This window comes from Myxocyprinus asiaticus, chromosome 36 (assembly GCF_019703515.2).
Source record: "Myxocyprinus asiaticus isolate MX2 ecotype Aquarium Trade chromosome 36, UBuf_Myxa_2, whole genome shotgun sequence".
Classification (NCBI taxonomy): Eukaryota; Metazoa; Chordata; class Actinopteri; order Cypriniformes; family Catostomidae; genus Myxocyprinus; species Myxocyprinus asiaticus.
Window position 1 is genome coordinate 26,522,304 of NC_059379.1, and position 13,076 is coordinate 26,535,379.

Genomic DNA, 13,076 nt, shown 5'->3' on the forward strand with positions numbered 1-13,076 from the left:
TTGTCATTTACAGTACTCACCCCCATATTGTTCCAAACCCATATGACTTAAGTCCCATTCACACTGCAAGCGACACAGAGCGACAAAGCGTCACAATCTCATTAATTTTCAATGAGAGCAGAGCGGCATTTTCAGTGAGAGCAGAGCGACTTCTGGTGACATGAGCGACAATGACCATTGGCGACAAAATCGACATGTCAAAGTTGAGAAAAGTGTAACTTTATGCAAACGACGAGTGACATTCGGGAGCAACTACCAATGAGAGTGAAGTCAGTGGAGCTCACGTCACCTGTCTCCTGTGAGATACTGGTGTGGAGTGCAGACTTGACAGAGAAGTTATAATGTTGTGAGGGATTTCACTGTTCAGTATCATTTGTCTCTTACCACATGCTTAGATATAATAAAATAATGATGCATGGAAAACCGTATCAGATACTGTCGGCATTCTGAGTGAGTTTAATTCATATTTTAATAGATTGTTTGTCTTGTTTAATGATATGATGCAGGTTATATAAAACACTCTCCCATGCAGAATGTACATTTTTGGAGGCAAAAGAACTGATATTTTGTCAAGTTATAATCATATCTTAGTTTTACCAGCAGTATCAACTGTAATCAGCAGTCCAACAATAACATTAGAACGACAGCAGTAGGAATGCCCACTAGCAACTTCATTCTACAGAGACTAGTGACACCAAGCGACAATGTCGTTAGTGGTGTGAACAGGGTTTTATGCAGAATATTATCCTCAGTCACCATTCATTTTCATTACATCGCCATATAGGAAAAGTGAATGGTAACTGAGGTTTTCAGTGCTTAACATTCTACCTAACATTTCGTTTTGTGTTCCATGGAAGAATGACATGGAATAACGTGATGTGCATGTAATTGTGGTCATATTCACAATCTATGTAGTGCAAAACAAAGACTCTTGTTGGATCAGAAACAGATCCCTGTGCTTTATGCACTTGTTGAACACATGCTAGATCAATGATGAAACAACATCTTTTGAAAGGAAGGAGAGGTTTTGAGTGTCCAGTTTGAATTATGACTAGGTCTAGGTAGTGCACTATGATTAGTTTACTTCATAATCGCTGTGTGCAAAAGAGCTACAGCGTGGAGAATAAAACAGAGACACCACATGGTCTGTTACCATGGTACCAGGGGTAGTACCATTGATTAATGATTGCCAGAATGGGAAAGCTAGCTTCCTTGAAGAGGCATTCAGTGCTCTCTGAGCAAATAAAGCGGTTGACTGCTCTCTGTAGCTGGAGTCAATAAGGTTACATGTAATATGGTTATGTGACATTTAAGGGCGTTTTATTGATGATTGAAGCAGTCAAGCAAATGTATTTACAGTATATTACACTGAGGACTATTAACCTCGTAAAACAGCTTTGTAAAGAGCAAGTTGTTTGTATGAAAAGTTTTGTATTTATGTTACACTTCTAGGTGATAAGAAGCAGATTTTAACCTCATTTGGAGTGTAACTATTTGTGATAGGCTTCCTCAGTTGTTAAATTTTCTATTTTACATAGAACAGTCAAGTTTGTCCATTAAATGCAGTATTGTGTCTCACAGAAGACTAGAAAGAAAAGTTTGATGAACTCACATTCACAAATGAGTTGAACTCGACTGCATTCTTGAGTGAATACTATTACTTTGTGATTATTGAGAAACATGGGTCACTGATATTATTTACCTCTAGACTCTCAGACTTACATAAATCATTGTCTCATTGGTTATCACAGTATCAAAGAGCTATTCATAAGAGATATCAGGTAGTAAACACATAAAATAACTTTTAGCTAGCTAGCTAGTTGTTTGGTCGGTTGGTTCATTAGTTACACTGAAAGAAGTGGTCCTTTTTCTGCTTGATCTAACCCTTAAAAATTAATTTGGTGTAACCTAATTTGTCAGGTTGATTTTATTTTATTAAATAAATAATAATAATAAAAAAATTATTGTAAATAAAACCAGTGTATTTAGACAACCACATGAAGCACATTTTTGGGTTACCTGACTAAACATTTTTTGTGCAGTTAGTTAGTTAAATTTCAGTGTAAAATTTGTCTTATCTGACACCCACTTTAGAACCTATAATTGTATTTTCTAATATACCTATCGTAAGGCTATCTACTATCATCATCAGTCACAAAACTTTGTGGGTAGAGAATCATTCCACACTTCATCCTAGTCATCTCTCTTCAACTCCAATGCAACTAATGTTAGTTAACCACTTTTGGATTATTGTTAGCTTTTTTTCTTTGCCTTTTCCGAAATACATTCCACTCAAGACTGTCTGACTAGCAGACAAAAGAGGGTATTAACTGGCCCGTGCCAACTGTCAGATCCATTTATGTACGCTTAATATGTGAAGTCCTTCTAACATACAAAACACACAAAGGATGTTTTTACCAAGGGTTAGTTAGGGTGCACACTACCATTCACCAGTCTTTCACAATTAGCTTTGGACAACTCAGAAAAATCAAGTTTGCCAACTGGAGTGAATAAAGACAGCCAGAGTTGGATTTGGTTTTTTTTTTCATCCTTTGTTTGGACATAGGCTTAACATTAGTACTGAAAAGGGATACTTATACAATTTTACACTTCAAACATTCATAAAATAAAGTTAATGCGAAAGCTGATAGAGGCATTAATATAAGCTAAGTTCTGGTAGACACCAATTCTAATTTAATACACATTTGTTATATTACAATGTATATGATCAGCATAACAATTTGATTGAAAAGCTACAATGAAAAATGTAAATGAATTTCAGAATATCTTAGTATTTGGGGTGTCCCTGTCCCCCTTTTGCTTTAAGGACTGCATGCACTCGAGCTGACTCAACAAGTTTGCACAAAACCTAATTATCCATGTTATCCCAGTATGATTTGAGAATGTTTCAAAAATCATCTTTTGTGCTTCAGTGGAAGCAAGGAAATTGGACCTTTTGTACAAATAATGGTCACAAATAAAAAAAAAAAAAAAAACATGGTCACAAATTTGCTTACAGTATTTGATAAGTGACTTTTTTTCTCTAAAACTTTCAGTTTATTTTCAGATATAAATCTTATTGTGAATCCCACATTTTCAATCTGGTATCTAACTTTTGGATCCCACTGTAAGTCTCTAGGGTGCCAATATAATTTAAGCATGCATTACCGCCAGAGCTTCCTTTCACAATGCTTTGATATTTGCTGGCATGCTGACCAGATAGTTCCCATCATGCTGACAGTGACTTAGACGTCTGTTCACAGTCAGCTTGTGTTTGCTCAGTCACCATTTTCTTTCATTGTTAGGAAATAAGATGCAATGAAAGTGAATGATGACTGGGGACAACATTCTGTGTAACATCTCCTTGTGTGTTCCAATGAAGAAAGAAAGTTGTACAAGTTTGGAACAACACAAGGGTGAGTAAATGTTGATGTAATTTTCATTTTTTGGGGTGAACGTTCCCTTTAAAATCATTGTGCACAAAGTGAATGTTTGTACTTGTTACAAGAATCCAGAAAAGCCCAGGGCGTAGCAGTTATAGAGAAACAACGCAAACCAGAAGTGAGACTATTTTCGTAATATGAGTCCAGAGAAACAACGCAAACAAGAAGTGAGACTTGTAATATGAGTCCAGCTATGTGCCATTTCCTCATCTGGCATAATGTGAATGTTGGGCAGAATATAATATTAGGCAACTTGGGGTGAGTGTATTTTTGTGCAAATTACTGACAGCACATTCAAACTAGGGGGGATTGTTCTTTGGCACCTTGCCACAGATCCGCATGATTTGTTCCTCTAGCAGGTGGCAACGTCAGACCTTAGTTGTGCTATTCTTTGTGCCTTTTTTTTTTTTTTTTTTTAAGATGGAAAGTGTTTAAATAAGGAGAAGGAGTGATTATCTTTGTTGTGTACAGAAGGAGTGGTCTTTGCAGGTATTGCAGGGGTTGATGGGGTTCCAGGTATATGCAATTAAAAAAGCAAAAACCAGAAAAACTAATCTGCCTTAAATGTAAGTTAAAGTAACTGACCATAAAAGTCTGCATGTTGTCTTTGCTGAAAGTCTGCAAGCAGCTGGTTGGGCTCCACACAGAGCTCTAATTCCTAAACAGCTGTTTCTCTGAAAGATTTTTGCTTGAACAGTCAATGCTTATTTAGTCTGTTTTCAGAACAGGGACAGATCGCACAGATTGCCCCTCCATTGTAATTACATGCAGTTTACAGAAAACTTTTAGTTGTTAAAGGTGCACTAAGGATTTTTTCCACTTAAAAAAGATTTACACAGAAAGAAATGAATAGTAGTACTTTGATGAATATGTTTAAAATTATGCTCACTGACATGAGATGAAGACTCAAATCATATCATTGGTACATGAAGCTATTATACATATGGTTGGTTCACCTTCATGGTGGCCGCCATGTTGATATCACATGACCAGCTGCTCACTTTGTAAGGGATAATGTACAGTCAGCCGGTTGTTACCGCACAATAAACCAACTAAAACAATAATTCATCTTTTTAAAATGTCACCTTAATGCTTTAGTTTGATCGAAATCGTACCAGTCAGATTTTTCGACTAACAGACCTAGATAATGCCATTTTAACTTTAAGTTTAAAGGTGCACTCAGTAACATTTTGCTTATGTCATCTTGGACTTACAGTGACACCTAGTGGTGTGGATGCAGCATAATTTAAAATCAATAGTTTTCAGTTACAGATGCCATTATAGAAATTCACTATTCACAATCAGCCATGATTAATTTAATCCAGGAGTGAAATTGTCCAATAACAAGATGGTTACTGAGATTAAGCGAATAGTATTCAGCTGGTCATGTTATTCTAAAATGGCAGCCCCCATGAAGGCGCCCCTGCCCTATGTAGAATAAAACGGCTTTTATAAGGTTACTGATATGACTAGAGTCCTCATCACAAGTGAGTGGTCATGATTTTATACATATGTTAAAACTTATAAATCAATTCTTTAGGAGTAAAACCTTTTTTAATGGGGAAAAAATTACTGAGTGCACCTTTAACTATTAAGGGGTTTAAATTTTCTTGCCAGATTCTGAGCATACCATATTTTTCCTCCATCCTGCTGTGAGCCGATATCCCTGGATGATTCCTTTCCTCTCCTTCTGTAGATCAACTGTGTGACGTTCCCTCTTCCCCTGCACATGTCTGAACAGCAGCTGCTCAAACCAGATGAGTGGAGCTACTGCGATTATTTTTGGGTAAGGAAGAACTTCTGCAACCACCAACAAACCACAAAGATGCAATGATGGATCATTAAAAGAAAACTTCACAAACACCACTTAATGTTTACCAGTATAAAGCTGAAATGGACTGAAGTGCAAATGACATGCTTTACATCAATGGATCTAAATTGTTGGGTCACAACCTAAAAATTGGTTGCAGGCCTGTTCTTATAGGGTCACGGACAGAAGGTAGAAAACAATGTTAAGTGCAACAAGTTGTTAACATCAAAGTCGATGCATCTCTCTATGGTATTTGGGCAAATATGCCAACATTGCATAGGTTATGTGACATGCTCTCATCCTCGAAAACCTTGAACAAAACTTCGTCAGGTAAAAGAAAATATACAACCAAACAACATACGTAAAATATGGGAAATGTGTTTGGGATTGTGTTGGGACGCCATTGATGTCCAATGCACTGTAAAATCTGGGTCCTGAAGCAAAACCAGTTGAGAACTGTTCTCTTATATTTAACTGCATACATTTAATTGAGCATCTGTAATAATGAGATTTTGTTTGTGTTATCTGATGGTCTCCCTGTTCTGGAGGACAGACGGATAGTTGTGATTTAAGAATATTCTCCCAAATCCTTGTTCCTAATAAATCTGCCACTTTAGCATGGTTCTGTGCACATGAATCATCCCTTGTGTTTTGTTTGACGATCCAGGCAGACCAAAAGGACCCGCAGGGTAACACCACCATCTCAGGATTTGAAGTTTTGCTGCAAAAACAGCTGAAGGGGAAACAGATGCAGAAAGAGATGGCAGAGTTTGTGCGGGAGAGGTAAACTTCACATTTCATAACACTGCTCTGAATGAAACCAAATACACAGTGGCTGTGTTTTTTAATGTTAGTGTGGGATGTGATGTCGAGGAATATGTACTATGTGGACGATATATATAATTATAAAAGAAACACAATTTCTGCCAAATAGTTGTACTTGCAAAGCCAAACAAAAATTCATTTTAAAAGATTTCAAGATAGGTTTTATTGATTGATGATGCTCTTTTGAAAATGTACCATCATGGTTTAACTATAGTCACACTAAATGTTGATTCATTCTAAACAAACTTTTATGGGAGCTAATCTACTTTTTATTTTTGTTCATTTTTATAACTATGGCAGTAGTAGTTAGAGATTCTAAATGTCTTCAGGCTACTATTATCCATAGAAATCATACTTTGTCTTATAAAAACAATTGTTACACTGATATAACTATGAGGAGCCACTGATTGTTTTACCAGTGGTTACTAAGGTCTTACTACCAACACCACAGTTACACCATGGTTACTACTGCAAGATCTATTGTAGATTTTCATAAGGGTAATGTTGCCCAATATCTTGATATGAAAGCTGTTCATTCTGTTGCCTTGACGAAAAACACAACAGCTTAGCACGTGCAACTTCCTGAAGCTCATTTCCTGTATTTCGTTAATAGCTTAAGCTAAGTAGGCATTTGTGAGCAATTCAATGATTTTTCTTGTAATCTCTCGTTTCATTCTTGCCACCAATTTTTTTTAGTGTTCTTAAAGGGACAATTTAGACAAAAATAAACATTCTGCCATCATTTACTAACCCTCATGTTGTCCCAAACTCATCTGACTTTCTTTCTTATACATAACACAAAGGAGATGTTTTAATATCCCAGTATGTCTTTTTAATACAATGGCAGTTGATAGTTATTCACTTTAAAAGCTAAAAAAGGACCCAAAATTATCATAACAGTAGTACATTTGAATTCTGTGTCATGTTCCAAGTCTCCTGAAGACCTACCAGAGGATTTGGTGAGAAACTACCTAAAATGTAACATTTTAATGCCCATTTCATACGAACTGTGCAGTTCTTTTGCAATTATTATTATTATTTTTTTTTTTTTCAAATTTAAAAACAGCAAATTTAGTGACAGATGGGCACATACAGTATCAGTATATTTCTATATATTTCTCTCTATATTTAACTCACATAGAAACCTATGCAAAGATTGAGATAATAAGGGTTTTTGGCTACCATTCACTATTGCTGCCCGGTGCATTTCTGAGTAAACTGCCAGGAATGGCAGCATGAATGCCACATTTTCAGTGAGTTGTCAAAATCTCTTCCTAAGGTCATCTACATGCCACTTGTTTTTTAAAACATCCATTGTCACCCAAAAATTATTACCATCGGAAAACTTTAGTTGCCTGCTGGCTTTAAGGGGTTAATTCTTAGATGTGTTTGCACAGATATTTGGACTCAATGAACTACAACAGAGATGTGTGTAAGGGGTCACGCCAAGTGTCATTTTCCCTGAGGAAGAACATTTCACTCACAGTCTGGGAAGGAAATGACCTTAATGTGTGAAAGTCAGGACCCAACATCTGTGCTTAATCCTCTTTACATGTTTTCTTAAAATGTGTCATGTATCCAGTTGTGATAGTGGAATTATTTTCACCCTTCACTTTAGCACATCTCAGATAGTTTTATTTTATGTCTGTAGAATCAAGATTGAGGAGGAGTATGCCAAGAATCTGTCGAAGCTCTCTCAGATCCCACTCGGGGCACAGGAGGAGGGGTAAGTGTCCTCAGAGAAAGTTTAGAGGAAAACACACTCTCTTTTTTCCTGCACAGTCTCAGAACTTTAGAATCACAATTGTCAAAAAAAATTTTTTTATAAAAAAAACATTATAAAAAAAAAAAAAAATCATCCTTACAATCTCATTCTGTTTCATAGTGTTTAAGAATCATTAGAGCCACAAGTTTAACAAGGTTGCAAGATATTGTTGTTACCTGACAAGTGGCCATTTTTTTTCTTATAACATCTATAAATTGGCATATTAGCATAATATGTGCATTTCTATGACATGAACTAGGAGTTTTCGATCTTTACAAACTCAAAAAGCTTAAGAAAAGCTAGATTTTCTCTTTTTATAACTATTTAATTATAATTATAATTATAACTTTATTTATTTTTTTTATTTAATATTTTATTATTATTACATTATTGTCCACTGACCCCTGCTTAAAAACACTGGACATAATCAATTGGATAATATACTGTGGCTCTTAAAGGGATAGTTCACCAAAAAATTAAAATTCTGCCTCCGTCACCATTAACTTTGATTTAATCATTTTCCATAGAACAAAAGCGAATGGTGACTGAAGTGAACATTCTGTCTAACATCTCGGTTTGTGTGTGTGTGTGTGTGTGTGTGTGTGTGTGTGTGTGTTTTATTTTTTATGTGTGTGTGTGTGTGTGTGTGTGTGTGTGTGTTTGGAACAACTTGAGGGTTAGTAAATGATGACAGAATTTTATTTTGATTTGGGGGAACTATCCCTTTGAGATATCCCTTTAATACTACAACCAGTATACCATTTGTAATCGAAGGACATTGAAGATTATTATTCTGCAGTATTTTTCTGCATTATTATGTACAGTGGATATGCATGCTCTTTGTGAAGGACACGTAACATGTTTTCAGTTACTGCAGACTACATCCTCTGGTTTTTAAAACCTTGCAGAAGTTCTATTCTTGTAAATCACAGGCAGTTGCTGCACTCTTTAGGGTCTGCAGAAATATCCCTGCTGCCCTGTATCAAGATACCACTCAGCATAACAACTAATTGTTTAATATGTAGACGATGTAATAGCGAGCCGCCCACCCTCTCCCAAAGACACAATTCTACCATTATTCCGGCTCTCAACGCTCGTTGTGTTGTCACTTGTAATGACCATTGTTTTTTTGGCAAGCTTCTACGTCTGCGTTCAGAACCTCTTGTTTATGCCTGAATTCCTGCCACTTATCATTGTTGCAGAAATATTCTGGCCCGCAGCCAAAATGAGTGGTCATTTTAAGGTGAACAGGTTGGAATCTGAACATGTGTGTTGAGCAGTGTTGGTTGTAATCTGATTACAAAGTATACAGTTATTGTAATCTAATTACATTTAAAAATATAATTAAAAAGTAGAGTAACTCATTACATTTTTACTTCATGTAATCAGATTACAGTTACTGCCCTTCAATTAAGTTAATCACTTTTAAGTTAATTACTTGGATTTCACTTCTTTTTTTTATCCTCTTTTCTCCCAATGTTGGAATGCCCAATTCCCACTACTTTAGTGATCCTCGTGGTGGCGTGGTTACACACCTCAATCGGGGTGGCAGAGGACAAGTCTCTGTTGCCTCCACTTCTGAGACCGTCAATCCATGCATCTTATCACATGGCTCACTGAGCATGACACTGTGGATTTTCACAACATGTGGAGGCTCATGCTAAACTCCACGATCCATGCACGACTTACCACGTGCCCCATTGAGAGCGAGAACCACTTAATTGCGACCACGAGGAGGTTACCCCATGTGACTCTACCCTCCCTAGCAACCGGGCCAATTTGGTTGCTTAGGAGACCTGGCTGGAGTCACTCAGCACACCCTGGATTCGAACTCACGACTCCAGTGGCGGTAGTCAGCATCAGTACTCGCTGAGCTACCCAGGCCCACCTGGATTTCACTTCTAAAATAATATGATTTATGTATAATACATTTAAAACATAAATCATTGTAAGGGAGAAATGTGAGGTGCAGAGAGTATGACTTGTGTTTAACAATGAAATATAGACATTATTTTGATTTTGATTGGAGAAAATAAATTTTTCGGTGAAAAGTTTTAAAAGTAGTTTAAAGGTTTAAAAGTTGTTTAAAAGTAATTAGTAATGTGTTTACTTTTTGATGAAATAATAGGTAAACTAATCTGATTACAATATTAGAGAAGTAATTAGTAATTTGCTGTGGCTTACTAGTAATTTAGTAATCCACTATTAGATTGGCAGTGATATAGTTGTTATCAACATTTATCTTTACCTTGTCAAATTTATTTTATTCATTAAGATTTAAATGTATTTTTATAAATTCATCTTGATATACAGTGGCCAAATAAAGTATATTGACCTTTTTGGACAGTTAAGTCACATTTAAAAATGTCTGAATGTCATTTGATTTGATACCAAAATATCAAAGAAAGTGGCATCTTCAAACAAATGAGGATGAAGTTTTCTCAGAACTAACATAATGTTTTGGAGCCATTTTTGTCAGTTACCATTTAGCAACTGGTTTCAAGGTGATTTTTTTATAGATGTATGAAGTCACACCCTTCAAGTTCACACAGGTGTCCTATGCAGGTGCAGTTCATCATATACATTCTGGACATATTCCAGTAACGTTTGACAACCAGAATGTGTCACAATACTTAATTTTCAACACCATACCTATTGTTTTATCATTTAAATAAAAAACAAAAAATATTTTATGTTTTGTTATATAATGCAAAGACGTTTAGTCATTTTTAAGTGTCCAAACACTTTTTAGGGAAAACTTTGTATTCCCTTACGGACAAATATGAAAAATATAGATATTCAGTCTTGTAGTTTTGACTCAGAACCTCTCAGAAATTTTTACCATGCATGAGACTGGGCTGGTATTGAGCTGTGTGTTGTCTGTAACGGACTGTGCTAAACTGTCAAATTCCACACGTGCCTTCCATTCAAAGTGCTCCTTTGAATCAGTGCGCTGAACCAAAAGGTAAAGCCTTACTCCTGCCTCAGGGGTGCTATTGGCTCAGTCTAAACACCTTTGAGAAAACATCCAAAAAATCTTTGGAATGAGGTAGTCAAGGTTGATCCTCTCAGATTAGGTGCACAACATTGACACAAGATTTCATAGACAGATGATCTAAGCGTTCATACACATATTTCTAATACCTTAGAGGAGAAGGTAAAGTTTACGAGAAGTTATAAAGAACTGAGGACTAAGAGCATCCCTAACCCATGGTAAATCACTGTAATGCACTACTTCTTGTGGCTTATTGATTTAATAAACCCTTCAAACACAGCTTGAATATCACCGGTAAATTATGATTTCCTCAAGAGCTCATAGTGAATAACTATTAAAGGCTCTTAACTTGTGCCCTGTTTATCTCGTCTCAGCACGCTTGGAGAAGCTTGGGCCCAGCTGAAGAAAAGCCTGGCAGATGAGGCAGAAGTACATCTCAAATTCTCCTCCAAGGTAAGAGGTTTCAACAGCATAAGGAATTGTTTATAGCCCTGAAAGGTCTCTATGGTCTTTTGTTTAGAGTCCATGATGCAATGTTTCCTCTTAAAAAAAATGTCTTAGTGCACATTTATTAGCTTTTCCAGATGTTACTGTAACATGCAGGATTGCTTTCAAACACAGTATGTGTTGTAATCTTTAATTCTCACCCATACACAAGCTTGTTATATTCTCCCACTATAAAGTGTCATACATGCAAAATAAGTTGGCCAGGGACTAGACTCACAGGTGGTTTGAAGGAAATGTGGTCTACAGTAATATTTTGCTCTGAAGAATACCTAAGCAGATGTTTCACACACTGGCTGCTGTGGGCCCTCATGCACTCATACTTTAATACAGTAAGGTAGAGTTGCACACCCTCCACTGACCTTTCCCCTATCCAGCTGTTTTCAATGTTTAACAACAATGTGCATTACTAATAGGCTTATTTTAGACACAATGAGGCAATAGAATGTTAGATATTATGTAAGCAGCTCTTTTTGTACTTTTGTGTTTCTCATTGGGTTTACAGCATGCTACAATAACAATTGAAATCACTTCCTGTATGTGCTGTATTTACCTGTGCTTAATCTGATACAAATACTTCCTGTTTTTCTGCTCACCAGCTTCAAAGTGAGGTGGAGAAGCCCCTCCTAATATTTCGGGAAAACTTTAAAAAAGACATGAAAAAGTTTGACCATCACATGGCCGATCTGAGGAAGCAGCTAGCCAGTCGATATGGTGCTGTGGAGAAGGTGAGGTATTGTCATCACATACTGTAGATTTATAATTTTACATAAAGCATACATAAAGCATTTAAGATCAAAGTACATAGAGAGTGAGAGCATTATATTTTAATTTCAATAAAAACTAAATTTAGGCAGAATTCTAGGTAGAAATTTTACATTTTTAATAGGGAATAGGGACATGCAAATTGACTATTATTCTAATGAAAAGAATTAAAATAATTAATATAATTGCTTTGTTTTGTTTTGTTTTGCTTTGCTTTTTTGTTTTTCTTTGTTGTTGTTGTTGTTGTTTTGCATCACACATTAAACAGAGTGTAATCTATCAAATAATGTGACTAGGTTCAGTATCCTGTTGATTATATCAATTGTAAGGCATTGTGAAAACAAAATTGCATTCAAATGGCTCTGAGAATATTTACTGAGTATGAACTGCATCTCTATGTCATGAATATGTGGCCATATTTAGTCTGCCTTAACCTGGTCGATCCCGCCTCCTTTAGCTCTTCTGAAGTTACAGGGATTTTTCTCATGCATTATTAAAAGTGCACCATGTTTTCTGAAGCAGTGGACCATTTCCTGTCTCTGGAGCCCATCAGAGCTCTATAAATAATCTCATGCCCTTGCCCTTCACACCCTTGACCTTTTCATTGAGCTTCTGGGCTACCACTGCAAAAGCAAAATAATTAATAAAAAAACAGAAAATATCTTCTGATATACAGTACATAGTTCACCCATAAATGAAAATGCTGTCATTTACTCACACTCATGTTGTTTGAAACCCATGTGACTGTCTTTCTTCCATGGAACACAAAAGGAGAAATATGCTGTCTTGTGATCAGTCGTGACGTTCCAAGTTTGAATATGTGAATGTGCAAATTCTGCAAAATATGTCCTTTTGTGGTCCACAGAGGAAAAACACTCATATGGGTTAGGAACAAACTGAGGGTGTGTAAATGGTGATCATTTTTTGGTGAAATATCCCATTATAATAATAATAATAAAAAAGAGCACT

At 36.1% G+C, this 13,076-nt stretch overlaps 1 protein-coding gene across 4 annotated transcripts in view; it reads left to right on the top strand.

The window, feature by feature from the left end:
- LOC127427077 (growth arrest-specific protein 7-like) overlaps positions 1-13,076 on the top strand; it is a 65,021-nt gene that overhangs the window by 45,043 nt on the left and 6,902 nt on the right. For all 4 annotated transcript variants that reach the window (XM_051674430.1, XM_051674431.1, XM_051674432.1 and 1 more), the window contains 5 exons: positions 5,140-5,229; positions 5,921-6,036; positions 7,730-7,804; positions 11,213-11,291; positions 11,942-12,070. In XM_051674430.1, the coding sequence (XP_051530390.1) occupies positions 5,140-5,229; positions 5,921-6,036; positions 7,730-7,804; positions 11,213-11,291; positions 11,942-12,070 (489 nt within the window). The remainder of the gene's footprint in view (positions 1-5,139; positions 5,230-5,920; positions 6,037-7,729; positions 7,805-11,212; positions 11,292-11,941; positions 12,071-13,076) is intronic.